This window comes from Columba livia, chromosome Z (genome assembly GCF_036013475.1).
Source record: "Columba livia isolate bColLiv1 breed racing homer chromosome Z, bColLiv1.pat.W.v2, whole genome shotgun sequence".
In the NCBI taxonomy this organism is placed as follows: Eukaryota; Metazoa; Chordata; class Aves; order Columbiformes; family Columbidae; genus Columba; species Columba livia.
The window spans coordinates 19957391-19976989 of record NC_088642.1 but is presented as its reverse complement, the minus strand read 5'-3'; the positions used below and the strand labels follow the sequence as shown (position 1 = coordinate 19976989).

Sequence of the window (19599 nt, the reverse complement as noted above, 5' to 3'; positions counted from 1 at the left end):
CCACTTCACAGGAAAACAGTTATCTGCTCTGATTTACCTTCAACTTTCAAAGAAGTCCTTCTGCCCGAGGGTTAGCTGACGTCTCGTTCTGCTGTTTTGCACAAGCAACAGCCACTTCAGAGCAAATTCAGGCAAATGCGAAACACAGAATAACCCACTTAACCCTCAGCAAAATAAATTTAAAAGCAGTAAGGCAGGAGAAAGTCAATTTCCTCTTGATTTTTGTTTGTTTGCTTTTTTTTTTTTCTTTCCACAGCAGTTAGGTGGAACACTTAGTCTGAATCAACCAAAAGAGAAGGAAATAGATTTTGGTAAAAGTTGCTGGGGTTGTGGTCTGGTGAGGCTGAATTCACAGTGGGTTCAAGTAGTGATATGTTACCATCACTCCTGAGAGACAGGTGAGAAAAGGGCAGATGAAATGCTTATGCCAAAAACAATAAAAGAAATGGTGAGACCTGGATGTTTCCAAATGAAGGACCATTGAAACCTGTCCTCAGATTTGTCTGATCTTTGACAAGACCATAGCAAGAGCTTTCTTTTTTAAAAGACCACCTTTGGAAGCTGTTCAGATCAGTTAAGATTAACTATGACCTAAAAACCTCTGACCATGATTTTATTTTTTATCAGTGACAGATATTTGCCTCACCAGCCATATGTGCAAAAAAAACCCCTCAAAACAAAACAAAACCACAAAACCAATTTATGAGATCCCTCAACTGTGAGACAGGAGGAGCTGCTATCTGAGTATGAGATGCCCTGGACCAGATGCTGGGGAAGAAAGCGTTCCATGGAAAGAGATGGTACCGTTAAACTGAAAAATAGCATTTGTCTTAATAATCATTATCCTTTTTACTTCAGTACACTCTTGTTTCTGCTGTGACATATACAGTCTTACTGAAAGGATAGCTCAGGGATAAGAATAGAAACACTCTTCCCAAGAATCCTGGTTTTCTTAGCTGTTTTTTTGCCTCTGCTTTGCCCTATCTCTTCCAGGCAGACTTATCCCCCTTCCACAGCTACAATGACCTTACCAACTCACTGCTGTGGAAAAGGGTGTAACCGGCTCTGCTTAGCCGCTCGGTGCTCCATGCCACGCAACCCCACATTAGGAGTGTCACGCAGCAAGAGCTGAGAGACTCCCCAAGGCACCAACTGGCACGGGAGACCTCTGCTCATTTCCCCAGTCACCTAATCAGTTGATATTATGCAGCCAAGACTGCAAAGTATCACTTTCCTTGCTAAAGGACACACTCCAAAATCTGCTGCAGTACATGGTTACTATGTGTTTTCTTTTGTTTAGCATTAATGCAAAACATTTGTTACCAAAATGTATTTTATTCTTAACAGCGTAGTTAGAATGCTATGTGTATCCCCAATTATCATTTCATTTTCCTTTGCAGTCACAGGAAGTCATTTCATCTTGCTTCATCTGTCATTGGTCAGAGGCCATGAAATTTCACTTCAAGGTTTGTGAAAAACTGATCTTTACAAAAAGAGACATTTCTGACTAAAGAAAAGTCTCTGCTAAAATGAGCAAGAGGTCCAACACAAAATACATTTAAAAACTGGTTCAGCACAAGAACTGTGTGGTTAACCGAATTAGGAAAACTAGAATATTTTTTTATGCCAGGTAGAGCAGATGATTTTAAAATTCCTCTTCAGCTTGTCTGGAGCGAGAGCATTTCAGTTCCAGCAGTCTCTTCACAGTGTCTTCAATTGTACGCTCACCATGCACCTTGTTATCTCGGGTGCGGATATTAACCGTTCCACTTGCCTTCTCCTTTTCACCAACCACTAGAAACAGTCAAGATGCAAAGGAATGAACTTAACATTTAGCAAGCTCTCTTTTTTTTTTACCCCATTCCCTTAAACCTTAGGCATACTAAACAAAAAGTTCCAAAAAGCTTACCAACCAACACATCAAATCCTTCTTTGCTCTCCTCCCAGCTCCCCCCACTTAGATCTGTAACAGCCAATAGCCTTATTTAATCTCACATAATTTAATAGGTTTTAGTATGTTATGAGCAGCAACTTAGGAAAATACGAGTAAAGAGAAAAATAAACTTAGGAAGTCCAGCTTGACTTCTTATTAGAGAGAACCACAAAGTCAAAATGAGAAATAAACATTATATACTCTGTGGGCAAAGATTAGAAAGACAACTTGATTGTAAATAGCCAATAGCTATTTGTTTTCTTTACAGAGACAGCAAGACCGGAAAATCTCAAAGCTATTTTACTTCAAGATGCAGATACCAAGATAATATATGTACGCCCCATTACTAACACAAATTCTATGTAATACACTTGGAGGTTACTACAGGACATTGTATTTTTGGTACCCAATCTACATTTAGTGGGACAAGTCTTTGAAACAATCTCTGAAAAATTAGGTGAGATTTTTCCCTGATAGTCTGTTCATTTGTTTGTGGTCTTGAAGATAAAGTGCGGTTGTGTCTTATCTGCATCATATGCTTGAAGTTTCAAAGAACAAAAGAACTTTATTCATGATTCTACCAATTACTCCAAGGGTAAAGTTTCTCTGTCAAAGGGCTCCTACTGTAACACATTCTTGACTTTTTAGGGTCAATGCTAGAGCCTCAATTTACATGACACAATTAGCATGGTGCTTCAAATCACATTCTTCAGTGTCATTTTCTAATTGTCCCTGCATCACACTCTCCTGGAATAGTCTTCTATGCATGCATGTATAGCTTAGATGTACACTACAGCCGAATCCAGTGAAAATATGATACATCTTTTGCTACACTTGAAGTAAGAGCATTAATTGGCAGGGGGGCGGGCAGGGATGAAAAACTGTTTAACAGTCTTGACAAAAGGTAAGAGATTTCAGATACATCTCCATGTTGCTGACCAGAAGAAAGCCAAGACCTTTTTCTAAACCAGCAGTAATGCCTTGAACCATAGCGACCTCCTTTCAGTGACAGCCGTACAAGCCAGGAATGCCCGTCACGTAGGTAGGATGGAGATTCTCAGAAGCAAAATGACCTAAAACACTGATCACCACTCTGCCTTGCTCACATAAGAAAGACCAAATTACATAACCTATGTGAGAAAGTCAGCCAGGATAAGGTAAAAAATGCACCATACATTACCCAGAATAAAATTATACTGTGCAAGCTGAGCATTTCTGATCTTCTTGTTCAGCGTGCACCCAGGATCTACATCAACATCTGCCATTAATCCAGCATCGTGGAAGTGCTGCCTGACCTAGAAGAAAAAGTATTTAAAGTGTCACTACAGGATATTCATTACAATGAACTATTTATGACTTGTACACTTAAGCCAGTCAAGCTTATCTGACTCTTAAAACAAAGGCATCATCACTGGCTCAGGCGTTGGAGACGAGCCCAGCTGAAGAAATGGAAACAGGTCAGCTATCAGGCAAGTACATACACACTAAATAACTAAGTGGTGATGTGAATGTCTAATGTTTCTGGCTGAATAGTGATTTCAGTTTGATACCGTGAAAGGCAGCAGGATGGTGGAGCTTTCTGATCACTAATTTTTTTTTTTTTAATGTTGAGACTATTTTATTTATGTATAATGTGCTTGAAAGAAATATAGGAGAAGGTCTGCTGGATGCTAAATACTAAAAGACACATCTTCATCTTTCTGACTGCTTTTGCAAGATGCACATGGCCATGAATCTGAAGGGTAAGACAGCTTTTGAGCTACAGAGAAAAACTATGCTTTCCAAAAATAAAACCTTCACGAAGATCATAATTTGTTGTTTAGATATGCAAAATCTATTTCAAGCTCTCTTTAAGATAAATCTACAACTTCAGCAACTAATTGTCATTGTAATATAAAAATTATACAATGTAATATGCAAAGACTTATAGCATTAATGCCAGATAAATGTTATACTATTAATAATTAAAAACCAAGCATCTCAACTAAATACAATATACTGAAAAAAATCCCCCAAACCATATACATCACCTTTTGAGCATACTCATCACATGTTGGTCCCACTGGTACCACCATTACCTGCTGTGGGGACAGCCAGAGTGGCCTTCAATAAACAAACAAAACAAGTTAATGTAGCTTTCAGTATTCCTTTAGTATGAAAAATCCTCTTAACAGATAGGACTAAAATCTACACAAGAGATTCATAAAGCCAGCTGCTTAGATTAGGTTCAGTGGCAGTGACAGCCCTGCACCCGCTATAATTTCTGTCCCAGAAATAACAGTCTAAAAGAACTGCAGTGGGGAGAAAAGTCCTTTTTGACCTGAAGATTCAAGTCGTGGTTTACAGCAGCCAACAAATCATAACTGAGTTGTTGAGTTTATGGCTAACTAATCATGGCAAAACATTTACTTTTGAGTCTTGTTATAAACAGAGGGGTCATCCCCACCAGGTATTATACTGCAGCAGGTAAAGGAGATGGCCCATATAAATGACTCATTGCAAGGCAGCCCACCTGCACAAGCAAAGTTGACAGACACACACCTTGGGCAGACAAGCTGTAGGCTGCACCCGTATGAGTGGTATCATGTAGGGGCTACCATAGCTAGAATTATTTAACATCTAAGGAAGGTGGTTTGGAAGGAATTGCCCTGTGGTACACCTACAGCATGTCTCTGTAGCCAGCAAGCAGAACAAACCCTCTTGACTCTTGCATGCTTGGGGCTAATTTCACTTCTACATGAAGTGTTTGCTGAAACTGGAATAATACATTTACTTTTCCATTTTACCATTTGCCTCCATAGTTTTCAGTTAGAATGGCGATCATCCTCTCCACAGATCCCAATATAGCTCGGTGAATGATGACGGGTCTTGTCTTGTCATTGCCATCATGGCTGTGAAGAAAGGTTTGTTTTGTTTTAAACGTAAGTCTTTTTTTCTGGATGTAAACTTACACCTGTGACAGGGAAGTCAGACTACATAGCAATTAAAACCACCAGCCTCTGTGCTTACCTGACAAAGGTGAGGTTAAATCTGACTGGCAGCTGGAAGTCGAGCTGGATTGTAGCACATTGGTGGTAGCGGCCAATGGCATCTTTAATCTGAATATCAATCTTAGAAAGAAAAAGACAGAAACTTTTACTATAGTTTAAGATACAAGCATCCCCTCTGAAAACAAACTCTGTGTTAAGATGGAAGGTTTCACTCAATGCAGAGGAACTATTTGTGGTTTTACACAACCTATTTTTACTTCAGCTACATGAGGACGTAAATGCAGGGTCTGACGGAAAAAAAATGTTAGAACTAAGAACTGATTGAGCAAGGAAAGAGACATCAATTCAAGACATTTAATACCTCAGACTACTCTTTGTGAGTTTCAATCTGCATCTTTGATGGGCCTGTTCAGTAACACCTAAGTGCAACACCAGAACTGAACATGTCTCATCAAAAGTAAGATTCCCTCAACCTCGGAGTGGCAAACTTCACTCCATCATTAAGCAGTGTTTTAATACTTCATAATATAAATTCAGGGCATGAATGTAGGATGGGGAATCCTACTGTTATATAGTCCGCTCAGCAGTAGGGACCAAGTTAATCAATGACACTTGTTCTGACTATGAGTATCTACAGTCAAGCCTATTCTATCTATTGCTTCTTACACTTTAATCCTCAGTACTTACAATACAAATTACACAGAGAGGATACAAGTTACACAGAGAGACAGATATAAAACAGTAGATTTATGGTGTCCTGATCTTATTTATTTATCATGTTGCTCTCTTATTAATTTTTTTTCCAGTATGGCTATATGTTAGGGCTGTGTGCCCTTTTTTAATTTATGTGTCAAACAAACAGATCAGTGTTTTATTAACTGAAGTTCTAAACGTCTTACAATTTTGCACTCAGAAGCCAGAGTTTATCCATAGTTCAGCTACTCACCAAAGAGTAGCTTCTATCAAAATAAAATTATTTACACCCTTCTTTAATTTCAAATCACCCAGTAAGCAGAGTAGAGAAAAAAATCCAGGGAGTTTAAAGGTACCCTAAATGTAGACTGTAACTTAAGAATATAACTTTAACTAGCTTCCATTAAAACCAGTGCAAAATGCTACATTTGCTCACCTTTGGCCAAAGTGTATTAGGAGCAAGTACAAAGTTAATTAAGGTTAACAAAGGTTTGTGTAGTTATTTGCCTTATTTCAAATCAACTGAGGAAACTACTATATCTTGTTTGCATTTCAGATTATGAATGATTAGCTGCTGTAACACATTCACACACAACCCATAAAATTAAATTGATTCAATAACTGTACAGGGAGAAATCAGAACCAGTTTACTAGATAACTGAATGTAGACAAACATAGCACAGATTTATTAGGGAAAGACTTATAAGTAATTCTGGAAGGCTCTCTGTCCTTACACTCAAAGATATCAGGAAATTTTCAGAAAGCTCTACTTAATCTGTGCAAACTGAAGAAAGAGCTTTAAAAAAACCAACAACAACAAAAAAAACCAAAACCACCAAAAAACAATGACAACCTCCCCCACAAAACAACAAAACCACAAAATCAATTCAATATACCAAAACTCACCAGCAACTCAACGCAACAAAACTGTGCCAGTAAAAGCAGCATTTTTCAAAAATCTGTTTTACCAGTAAGTCTATTTTTGTTTTTCTCATGACTTAAGATTCACTCAATGCACAAATGATTATTTCTAGTGCAGCAATTGCTGTGGTAATACAGATCTTACAGTGCCACCTTCTGTTCACGTCTCCCACAAAACCAATCAGCTCTGTTTAAACAGCAGACAAATAGTTGATACTTGTAATCTGAGTTTAATTAACAAAATGAGTGTTAAAGCTACATGTAAACCAGGAACACGAAGTATTGTTTCTTTTTCAAGTATGTCAGACTTTATGTATCTGGAAAACCACAAAATTTCAGCCATACAGCATCTTAAAATGGTAGTGAAAAACTATTTAAAAAGTCCGTTCTTCCTCATCCCAGCTCTTAACAATCTCAGCTTGTACCAGGTTGTCTGTTTAAGAATAACTTTTATTCTACATCCTCCAGCCAAATCTAAACAGCACCAATTTAGAAATGCATGCTGACATTGAAAAATATAGTTATAACATTAAGTTGGAAGAGAATGTACAGGACAATAAACAAAAAATAAAAGTTGCCTTTACCAAGAAGATAACAAATAAAACTCAAGAGCACCACCATACTATTTTCTACCCTTTGCTCATAATAAAATATGAGAAAAAAATCTTTATGTATTCAGTGTCCCTCTGTATTTGTTTAATTAACTTAGAGCAAAATGTTAACTAAATGGAGAGGCTGTCTTCGTCAGGTATCTATTTGAAGTAATCTGACAAACCTTCTGCACAAATAAATGTCCAATACTTGTCTTTCTGGGGAATGTGACTTTTAGTATCACTTTGTAAACACATGAAGACTGATTTTTTTTTTCCTGTTCACCCACTGTACTGCAAAGAACAGTATTTGCATGCTACCCCTACTGCCACAATTACAGTAGTATCAACGGAAAGCAAGGAATTGTGTAACTTTCATCTGCCTCTTCCAAACACAATTAAAAGCTTAACCCAGCTAGGGGTTAGCAACACACTAACCTTAGGTCCATAAAAAGCTCCATCACCAGGGTTTAACTCCCACTTCTCACCGAAGTCATTGAGGCTGTTTTCCAGTTGCTAGAGATAAAGGACACAAACTCAGTGTTTCTCAATCATTTGCCATCTTCCCTTATTACAGCATCAGGTCAGCCTGCTGCAGCCTGCTGCTACAGATACGCGATACTACCAGTTCTCAGTACTTCTCAGTTACTGCTACAACGCATTTATTGTCTGAAAAACTAAAGTTTTGGAAAAGCCCCAGCTAAAAAAAAAAAAAAATTGTCCCAACTTAAACAAACAAAATTAATGCATTCATTTTGGAAGAGGCCAATAAAGCAGCATTACCTAAGATACAATAAATTTTTACGCTAGATTTAAAGTTTGTAGGTAATATTGAGCAGGGATCCACCCTGATATACCCCATGTCTATCCCTGTCCTATCTTCTGCCCAGCAATGCACCTGCAGGGGCTAAGCCCATCCTTTTAATCGTGAAAGCAACCTGGCTTTTGGAAGATGGCTGTAAGTCTTATTAAGTCATCTTACAGAGGCTAGCAGAATTGGTTCTCTTTTTTTTCTTACTTTTTTTAATTAATTATCAAAAAAATACAATGAGAGTGAAAAGGAGAGGTAATTTGATTCTGACAAGGAGATTGCTTCTTTATGGAGAGTAAGCTATTTACAGCAGCCAGACTGTATTGAAGGCAGTTATTAAAGTTATATTGCTCATGTCGAGCTGTCACTGTACCTCCTAGAAGGCAATACATTCTTACAGGACTTCCAGCTGCAGCCTTGCTTTCATATAAAAAGTTAATAAAACTACTGTTTACCTTTTCAGCTTGATTCCACACTTCAATATCTCCCAGGTACTTTTCAGGACGAGTAGAGAGATTCAGTTTAAAGGAAAATCCGAAGACATCATACACAGTACGCAAGAACTGCAGACAACTCTTTATCTCTTCTTCAATCTTTATGAGAATAAAAATAAGGTCTCAAATACCGAAAAAGCAGTTAATCTTATTTTAATACCTGATTTCATTTGACAGCAGCCCATACCTGTTCCATTGCACAGAATATGTGAGCATCGTCCTGCTGGAACCGACGCACTCTAGTGAGTCCTGTCAGAGCTCCTGACAGCTCATTGCGATGCAGAACACCAAAATCAGCCAACCGTAATGGCAGCTCACGCCATGATCTTGGACGATGATCAAACATAAGGCTGAAGGAAAAGTTTATTACTTGAAGCTCAGCCAGAATCAAAATTATGCAAAGAACAGTCAGTGAAAAGCAATCAGTACCTAAGCAGATGCCCATAATGCCAATGATTAGTCAGAAAACAACCATCATTAATATCTAGTTTCATCATTAAAACAAATGCAGACTATCCTTTCACAGGTGGTAGGCTTTCCCCACCTCACTGAGAGAAGATAAAACAGCTCCTAAAGCTGAGCATTAAAACGTGAATGTCTAAATTGCCACAAAATTGTCAATGCCTCGGTATTTATTTTGGATATCCATGTTTTGTAGCTCCAAGGTAAGCTTCATGTTTGAACTACAGTCACTGTAATGATAGAAAAATGACATTTCTCTGTGTCTCAAGTAAAGAGAGCACGCAGACAATAAGACTCATAATTACATCACTCCTGGCAGCATGTCACATCTGGATACCCTGGATACCTGAAGACAGCCATCTTTACAATTAAGCAGGCAAAATAAATGAGTAAGAGAAACGGAATTTCTTTTTTTTCAGCATCATCTTTGGTAAACTGGATTTGCTATGTATTTACCAGTGTCCTGGACAGTTCATAGGCTTCAGAGCAAAGATTTCTTTCTCCACTTCAAAGGAAAACATGTTGTCACTGTAATGCTGCCAGTGCCCAGAAGTCATCCACAGTTTGCTGTTGAAAACATTTGGAGTGACAACCTCCTGGAATCCACGTTTTCGATACTCAGTCTAAAACAACAGATCCGGTATATAAAATGACTAATAAAGCAAACAAAAGTAATGGTACTCAGCCTCAATTCTCTGCCATAAAATTACACAAATACTGCCTCACTAAAGTCCATGACTTGAGGACAGGGGAAGAGAGAAGAGGAGAGAAAAATTCAAGTTGGACATGACAGAACACATCCCTTCCACTACCACCACCCTTCCACCAAACAATTTCTCTGCAGTAGGCAAGAAGAACAAGTCTCCTCCCTGCAAGCACAGCAGCACACTCTAATTATTCAATGACACTTGACTGCAGTCCAAGCATAAAATAAGACTACAGACTCTAAATATTACAACAGGAAGATCAGGGATTTCTTTTTCTACGCATAATTGCATAACAAATAGTTCTACAAGGCCAAATTTAATATATTTATTGAAACAGATCAATTGCATCAGTGCAACTGCTGTAGTGTGAACTTAGATGTTAAAGAATTCATACTATAAAGCATCATTATCACTGCTTTTACTGCAGGTATAAAGTATTGATAAAAACAGAACTTAGCAGAGATTGTGACAAGATCACTTCAAAGAAACCAGGCTTCTTTGGTTCCGTGGCTTACAGAACCTCGAGATTAAACTAAGTTGAAATGAAGGACTGTTAATACTGTTATATGTAGCATCAAGCAATTTCCTCTATAAGATTATTTCCAAAAGACATTACTTACCCGGATGAATTCAATTAATGTGTTATAAATGTAAGCTCCTTTTGGCAAGAAAAAACAGCTACCAGGGCTGAGCTCATGAAAGAAAAACAGTTCTTGGTCCTGCAGAAAAATATATTAAAAATTTGGTATTTATAAACCACACTTTTCACTTAATGTTCACAAATTAATTACTACTGACTAGGCATCACTGAGAAAAGTTTTTTTTAAAAAAAAAAAGAAACACACCTAAAAAAAATGCAATACCAATAGAACAATGCATTTTCACTAGTATTTATGTATCTACCAGTACTTATAGGGGAGATTGTTCAGTTTCCAATTTCATTACTGATGCTCCAAAACGTCACGTTTACGTGTAACTCCTAACTGTGCCCCCACAGTTCTTCGTACACTTACAAGTAATGTAGAGTTCTGATTCTGCAGCTCTCTAATTATTTGCACATGAACTGAATGTGTGAACTGTTGGATGCTGTTATGATCAACTGTGCACATGTTTGTAGTCTGCATACAGTTAACTCTTTTGTATATTTTCCTGATGTTCTAGCAGTAGACTTTGTAAGAGTGTTCAGAACTATCTATTACCTGACAGAAAACCAAAAAACAACAACAACAACAAAATAGAAATGTATTACAGATTCAGAAATCATACAGAAGACCTGTAAGTGAATAGGCTGCAGCGAACTGTGTAGGAATAAGCATTGTCTGCAGACTGAAATTTTCATGTTTTGTAGACCAAAGTGTTCATGTGCTGTTCTGGCAGATCTGTAGAATAAGGATGTCATCGTGTTTAAAGCAGCAAAAAGTCAAAAAGTCTGAAGAGCAATTATTTGCTTTAGGACTTTTGACAGTTTTCAAGAGAAAAGTATCTGATTTTGTAACTTGCTTGAAGGTACAATTGTGCCACATCTTGGTTGTGGCAGCAAGTATATGCTATCCGCAAGATGATTCTAGTTAAGGGGTTACATCCACACAATGTTTGTGAAGTACATAACCAGAAAAACTGTCTCACCCGCCCAATTTTTCTGTGATCTCTGTTTTTAGCCTCCTCCTGAAATTTCTCCCATTCCTTCAACATTTTTGCATCTGGGAAAGATATTCCGTAGATCCGCTGGAGGGACTCCATATCAGCCTTACCTTCCCAATAGGTAGAAGAATTCTGCATGCAAAAAATAAATGAAACACTGAAAAAAAGGAGGAACCTCCACATATTACTACTACTACCTGCTATGAAAAGGCATGCAAATATTAATAAACCACTATACCTAATGTATGACAACTAAAGCATAGGGAGAGATTTAATCTTAAATTCAGAGAAAAATCCAGAAACAACAGGTGAACACAGTACGTTAAAATAGTTTCATGCTCTCTTGTCCTCTTTTAAGCCTATTTTCTCTCTTTGTAGCTATCCTATTCCAACTGTTTATTCACACTCAGCTATACTAATCAGCTGAGCAAAAACTACAAACTCTGATAGTGTTCAGCCGAGCCTTAAGCCACATTCATGTTTCTATCTGTGTTGGAAGTGCAGGTCCTGCACACATAGCTGGGCTTCACACTATCTGAATACCATTCTAGCACACAACCTTTTCCCAATTTGTTACACTGAGTTTTTGGCCAGGTTGACCATTTCACGGTACATTCCTGGATAAGCCATCACCATGTTGCTCAAAGACAGCAACATGTTTTCAGTGTTGTCTAAGGCAGTTTCAGCACTTACCTTATGAATTTTTATGGTTTTAATCTTGCCAGTATGTCTGACATGAGGCCCTCTGCATAAATCTATCAAGGGACCACACCTAAGAATAGGAAAACAATAATTTAGTATACTTTATCCTAGAAAGACATATTCAGTAATATTATGACACATGCATAATTACCTGTATACTGTTGTAGTCGGAGTATTGACCTTCTCATTCAGGATACGACACTTGAATTTATTATACTGAGAAGAAAAGCAGCACACAAATTTGTTAACTCCTTGTTAAGCAAGAGAACTGGCCAGCAGTTTAAATTATTTGCAAACCTGATGTTATGCTGCATCAAAAGAGGGTTATAAGACAGATAGTTAAGCAGTGGAGCAAGCTGCCTAGAGAGCAGGTTGTGCAGTCTCCATCCTTCAATATTTTGAAGGCTCAAGTGGAAAAGCCCTCAAAAAGCTTGTCTGACTTCAGTGTTGACCCCATGCCCTCTGCATGAAACTGGACTGGAGACCTATGGAGGTATCTTCCAACCTGAATGACACTGTGATTCTCCTCATGTCCTGACAGTGTAAACTGAGTAATGCCTACCTCAGGAATGCCAGAAAATCATTTGCAGCTAGGTACTAAAGAGAAAGGATCAGCTTTCAGTTTTGCTTGGACTTTCTCTGAAGTCCTCATTCTTAGAAATGTTTTATGAAGCTTTCTGAATGCACTGGCACATGCGGTTTTAGTATCACCACAGCATTTTACTAACAGACAATACAATACAGGCATATAACATAACTGCACGTAATATATTGCAAATTTACATCTGTCAGAAATAAATCAAGAATATGCCTTCAAAGGTTTTGCCAAGATCACCCAGGGGAAGAAAGCACATTCCCGAGAAACTAAGAATTACACCTTCCCTCATTTTTTCTGTTAAGTATCACAAATGAGCTTACAAGAACATGTCACCTTGAAAAGTTAGTTTGATAGACCTTCCTATGGCTAAGTTACAAATACTTGAAGAATAACTAACTGCAAGATGCTAGAAACAACCTTCTAAAACAGCCTACCTTAAACATTTCAAGCAGTGTTTCCTTCTTAACTTCCAGTCTTTCAAAGACTTGTTTTTCCTTCATTATCTTTTTGCATAAAGTTTCCAAAGCAGAGAAGTCATTACTTGATACACCCCTAAAATAAACATGCAAAAAAGTGAATCATTCTTGCTTTCACTTGCAATTTCTGATTCAGTTCCAATGCAGTAGCTTTTGGGTGGGACACACTGCAAAGAACAAAGCAGTCTGCGGATGACTTTGCTCTGGAAACAAGCAGATGACAGAAATTTTGCTGTGACTGCCACCCCCTACTACTAAGAAAGAAAAATACAAAACCTACCCTTCCTCAAGGAACATGTCATAATAAAATCCATTTTCTATTGGCGGGCCATAGCACAAACAGCCACCATAGATTCGCTCCATTGCTTCACCCATTATGTGAGCGCTTGAGTGCCAGTATACCTAGTGGAAGTAAAAAAAGAGAGGATCAGTTTGAACAGGCACAATGCATTTCTGAGTATTTTACTGAAACTGTTTTCTGACACACCTGCTTTTGAGGATACTTGATGCAGATCCTACATTAGCACAGTCTACAAAACAGAAAGAACCTGTCCAGCACCACTCTTATCCTAAGCACCAATAATTCCAAGAGGTAACACTGGAAAATTGTTTACAGTGTGGCAGCAAATAATTCTTATTTTCAACTATTGTTGAAATGATTCCGTTATTGTCAAGAAGTCAGGAAACTGATTCAGAAATTTTTCTTTCTATGAACTTCCATCAGCTCTGCATAAAGACCAAAAGGTGCGCTTTCAATATAAGGCTGTGGTCCTAATCCAAACATTTTATGCAAGGGAAATCCTTCACTGAAGCAGAAAAGCCCATGAAGTTAAAAATTACACTCCTTATTATACACCTGAAGTTTTCACAAATTAAAAGCAAATCTATAGGACTTTATCTGCTTTTATTTGTACAGAGAAGAAAACATAAGTCTCACAGGAACCATCATTTAACCAACGTGAAAACCCTAATTTGAATGCAAGCCCTCTGTGATTAATTTGACTGACAGGTTCTTGTACCAGATAACTTCTAAAGACAGTATTCATAAATGTACTGGATATCCACATTTATCTGAATGAGTAGCCAAAACAAAGTATGTACTTCTGCAAGTACAAAGTAAGAGCAACCTACTCAGTACTTTTATGACTGTATATAAACAGTACTTTTGTACTCAGTATTGTTTTCAAAGTCAGTGTTGAAAAAATCGTTTCAAAAGACCAACCTTACATCAACATGAAGGTTGCAAATATAAAATTTTAATGAGAACAGATGACATGAACTACAGCAACTGCTAGAAGACTTGTACAAATACACAGCAGAAAGTGCGTTATCTGCAGTACCACAACTCCCTTGCAAGGAACTATTAGAAAATGCAGATGTACCTACACAGCAAACCTGTTCCCTCTTCATATTCTGACCACAGTCAAGAAACAAACAACTCCTTGAGGCTTAGTTTAATGCAAATCCAAGGGCAAACAAATTTTGGTAGAAGATACTCACTGCTTGAGCCTCTTCATCTTCAAACTTAAGCAGCTCCAGGGTGCAATCCTCCTCCAAAGGACGGTCTAGATCCCAAACCATCTTGTTCACTTTAGCAATAACAGTGTTGTCAGCTAAGCCCTGACTACAGAATAAATACATGGCATATAATCTTCTGAAACCAGCAGGCAGAAGCTCCCCAAATTTGCCCTCCACATTGAATAAGATTTTCAGGAGTGCTCAGAGTGGATACAGTGTCATATATAAATTTCAAATAAAAGAGTGGTTTAGCCAGTTTTGAACATTTACAAAAATCCTACTCAGACCTCAGAGTTGAGGGAAGAAAACTGTTCTGTATACTCAACATTCACACATTCATTAACGCATAAGACTTAGAGGCAGCCACCTCAAAGTACTAACCTGACTTGAAAATCCTATTACAATAAAAGACAGAGCTTCTCTTTCAAAAATTAATAGCATTTCTGAGGTAGTAACTTTACAGTTTTGTTTCCACCATGCGAACATGCTTCCCTTGATCCCAAATCACAAAAGCAAAACCCATTCCAATGACAAGGCACCTAAGCATGGAAAAAAATGCCATTTCACCTCTAAGAATCACCCAGTTTTTGCAATTTTAACTTAAGGTGTCCAATGTGCATTGCTCATATCTATTACACAGCTAATTTGAGTAACCTCGAGATGTGCAATGCTCTTTTTGATGAGTATCTCCCACGAAGTAAAAACACGGTGAAGTGAAAGACACTCATACTGTTAACTCTCTCTGTAATCAAATGAAACATCACCCAGCAGTCATCTTCCCCAGGCTGATGCAAAACAGTTTGCAGGTGCTAACATCAAATCTGATTAAATTTATTACCAAACTAGTCCTTAATGCAAGGACAATACTTGTCGTGAAAAATCTCCAAGTAATGTGTGTCTATAATATGTCAATTATATTCTTATATCATTCTAGAAGCTGTATCTTCGTAAGGCAAAAAAAATTACGCTACAAAACTAGAACCTTATTGGTTACCTCCAGCTTGACATAAATTACTACGAGGGAGGTTGTACATTAGCCGTACCCTCATAGCCACGACCTGCAGACATAGAGCTGTAAAAAAATGATCGAGTGTATCACAAAATAGAATCATACCTAATTCCACAAGCGATTTGATAAGGAGTAGTCTTCCAGGATTCAGCATCAACCTGCTTGCCATCAGGTAATGTAACTTTGATGGGTTTACTATCATTTGCAGCTCTTTCTGCAAGGAGTGCGTCATGTTCAGCTTTAAGTTTATTGTACATCTCTAAACGCTCATTGATAAATTCAGGCCAGGGATTCAGCTATTCATAATGAATCAAGAGAAAGGGAAAAAAATGGATTAATATTAGAGTAATCTAAAATCACATTATGTCAAGAATGCAAACAGAATGGCTATACTTCTCACAAACAGCTATGTGACCATATATGTGCTGCATCTAGCAAATAATCGTTATTAAAGATTAATTATATAGTAATAACACTTCAGCTTCATGCAAATTATTACTTTGAAACATAGCACTGTGCATATTTTTTTTAAATAAGCTACACCTATGTTAATAAGCTACTACATAGCTTATTAAACACCTATTTAATAAGCTCCACAAGGACAAAAATCAATTTGAAGAGGCTGTAGAAGTTCCAGCACAAAACCAGATTTTTCTTATTAAGTCAAAAGACTGAGGGAGCACCTCTACTCCGTGCCACCTGGACAGGACCTGACTCCAGCCTACGCATCATACAATGACATCAGGAACATCATTTTGGTCATAACCAAGGTTATACAGCCATGTAGTTGGTTCAGGATTAGTGCTGGCCCTCTGTGCAGTCAGACGGATCTGTGTTTACACACCATGACAACAGAACACGCAGCGCACCTTGCACAGGCTCTCGTCAGCCCAGAGCCCCGCTGCCAACCTTCTGCTGCACACAGAGACACAGTGAAAAGAGCAACCGTGGCCATCAGAGCCGCGCTCCCATTACACCAATATCATAGAATCATTTTGTTTGAAAGAGGCCCTTAAGATCATTGAGTCCAACCATAACCTAACACTGGCACTAAACCATGTCCCTAAGATCCTCATCTACCTGTCCTTTAAACACCTCCAGGGATGGTGACTCCTGTTTCAACGCCTGACAACCCCTTCCATGAAGAAATTTTTATTAACATTGAATCTAAACTTCCCCTGGTGCAACTCGAGGCTATTTCCTCCCATCCTGTCACTTGCTACTTGAAAGAAGAGACCATATCACTTGGTGTAAATAGCAACAAAGTCACTTCGTGGCAAACGCCAGTGAAACAAGGAACAGGGGGGAAAGGAGCAACTGTAACACCAGAAAGTCCCTCAGAAGGACGCACTGCAGCAGTGCACAGCACAACACCCATCACACCGCATCTTTCCACCCCCACGGCCCGCGACTGCTCACCTCTGTCCGCCCTCCGTCGCCGGCCCCTTCCTTCATCTTCTTCTTTCCGCAGTCTGCCTTTTTTTCTTCCCCAGCGTTTACCTGAGGAGGGAGAGCACCATTTCCTCACTCTCCAGCAGTCGCTCACACCTACGCCGCTTTAACACCCCTGCCCCCCAGCCCCACGCACCAGGAAAGAGACCTGACCCCTTCGCCCCAGGGAACGCCAGCCCAGCTCCCTGCTCTTTTCCCTTCAGGTAAATCCCACCACCTTCCGACCCCGCTCCGCCGCGGCTGGGGAGACCCCTAGTGCGGGGCGGGGAGAGGCCTAGCGCCCTCTCGCTGCCCGCGCTGTCCCCTCGGCCGCGCTACCCGCTCTCCGAGTCTGACAAGGACGAAGGGGTCGCCGCGCCGCAGGACACCCCCTAGCCCGCGGGGAGAAGGAGAGCCGGTGCTCTCGCACGGCCCGCCGGCGCTGCCGGGCCCACCTGGCTGTCGGCGCCCGCCATTGCCTCGCACAGACCGGCCGGACGCAGCAGGGAAGGGGCGGGAGCGGCCCCGCGCAGGCGCGTCCCCATCGTCGCAGCTGATGCAACTCTGGGCGGCCGCTCCGAGCCGGCCTGGGCCGTCACGGCCGGGACCGTGCGGGGTGCTGACCGCGCTCTGGGGTGTGTGCCCGGCGCGGGGGCAGTGAGGCTGCCGGTGAGGGGCCCGGCAGCTCAACATGGCGGAGCCCCTGCCAGCACCTGCGAGGGCGGGAAGCAGCGCCGGGGCCCGTGTCCCACCAGCCCTGCTCCCCGCTCCCCTGCAAGGACAAATGTAAGCAGCCTTTCCCCGCCAGCAGGGATGTCGGGCCCCGCGTAGGTGGCAAGGGGCTGAGTGGTGGTGTGGCACTCAGGGAGGCCTGGCTACCTTTCCCATGACACAGGAGATTCAGTCACGAGGGGAATCATAAAATAGTTTGGGTTGGAAGGAACCTTCAAAACTCACCTAGCCCAAACCCCGTGCCGTGAGCCGTGACATCTTCAACTAGATCACGTTGCTCAGAGCTCTGTCCGGCCTGGCCTGGGATGTCTCCAGGGATGGGCAACCTGGGCCTGTGTTTCACCACCCTCACTGTAAAAAATTTCTTCTTCATGTCCAGCCCGAATCTCCTCTCCCTTAGTTTAAAACCACTACCCTTTGTCCTGTCACAACAGGTGGATCAACTAATGCAAGTAGGCTTTGCAAAGGACACTGAAATAAATAAATAGATAGATAGATAGATAAGTTTGGCCAATGCCTGATTTCTCGTGATGGGGAAAGCGGAAGAGAGTCTGAAGGGGTTCTGTCAGACCTGGACGGCAGGAGCAGTTCGCTCAGCCCTGCACGGAGGGGAGGCTCCACGTTGGATGTACTGACATACATGAGGTATTGCTCAGGCGCTGCTGTTTGGTCTTTAACCTTCCTACCCTTCACGCAGTTGTTTTTATACGACAAGTAATATTTTCATTTAGGAGAGCTGCTTTCTCTCGGCACGTTCTCATGGTGGCCATGGACTCCCAGAGCGGTCGGTCTCAGGGGCTCAGGTATGTGGTGGACTTGCTCAGTAGCCCAGTTTAAGAAATATGTTTATTACAAGATTTCTTGCTTTCAAGAAATCCTGGTGTAATGAATTTTGACTTAGTCTTGTAAGTAACAAAAGTTTTATTTTTAATCAAGCAATAAGCAAAGACAGCGCTGGGTGCGGCCTAGAGACCTCAGTCTCCCTTGCGGCACACGCACACAGCTGATTCAGTTCTCTGGTTCTTACAGTCCATCTCTGGTCCACAGCTTCCAGGTGTAACTTTTCACTCATGCTGAAGGCTCTCACAGTGTGCCTTGTATCATGTGAGCTTGACTGCTGCGTAGCCAGTTTCGATCGCCTTACTTTGGTTACTTAGGAGGTAAATATATCAAGCAGAACAAAGCAAGTAAGAACTCAAACATCTCCTTGTTAGGTAAATACATCAAGCAGGACAAAGCAAGTAAGCATACAAACACTTCTCAGACCTCAAACAAACATCTCCAGGAGCTTTAATGAACAAACATTTCTCAGAACTACTTGTTACAATTCCCCCCCCCCTTTTTTTTTTTACTTATTTTGTTTGTTAAAGCGTTGCAACTCTTGACCACTTAATACTAATAATTTGGTGTCGTTTTGATCATGCAATTTCTCATATTTTGCCTCAATCAACATCAAGTAAGCGGCTTCTAGTCTGCCTTTCACAATCGCATTACTTTATTTAAGATACAAGGTCCGAATGTTAATACTAAGATTAAAAGAATCAGTGGTCCCGCTATAGTGGATAGGAGGGTTGTAAGCTAGGGTGATTGTCTGAACCAGTTCTCATACCAGCTCTGCCGAGATTCATATTCTTTCTTTTTTTTTACTTTTTTTCATTTTTCTAAACATAATAACCTTTTTGATCTAAGCATGGTTGTATAGGTGCTAACTGACAAAGGGTTACAGAAAAACTAGGGGATCCTACTGTAATATTCTCTTTAATCACTCGGCTCTCTTCTACCTGAATTAGGGTCCATTTGTATGGTCTATGTGCTGACTTCCCATTACTGGCCATTAGTAATAATATTAATACAGCATACCAGGTGGGGTTGCATTTGCCTAGGTTCAGCT

At 40.1% G+C, this 19599-nt stretch overlaps 1 protein-coding gene across 1 annotated transcript; it reads right to left on the bottom strand.

Moving 5' to 3' along the window:
• Positions 1 to 1315: 1315 nt before the first annotated feature.
• TARS1 (threonyl-tRNA synthetase 1) lies at positions 1316 to 17535 on the bottom strand. Its single transcript, XM_065047515.1, has 19 exons — positions 17432 to 17535; positions 16965 to 17045; positions 15651 to 15841; positions 14519 to 14642; positions 13299 to 13420; positions 12977 to 13094; positions 12096 to 12160; positions 11936 to 12014; positions 11228 to 11374; positions 10222 to 10320; positions 9351 to 9517; positions 8620 to 8782; positions 8394 to 8531; positions 7566 to 7643; positions 4943 to 5043; positions 4720 to 4824; positions 3964 to 4036; positions 3114 to 3228; positions 1316 to 1794 (listed from the first exon to the last, which is right to left on the bottom strand). The coding sequence occupies exons 1-19, from the start codon at positions 17519 to 17521 to the stop codon at positions 1646 to 1648; spliced, it is 2205 nt and encodes a 734-aa protein (XP_064903587.1). The 5' UTR covers positions 17522 to 17535; the 3' UTR covers positions 1316 to 1645.
• Between the last annotated feature and the right edge of the window lie 2064 nt (positions 17536 to 19599).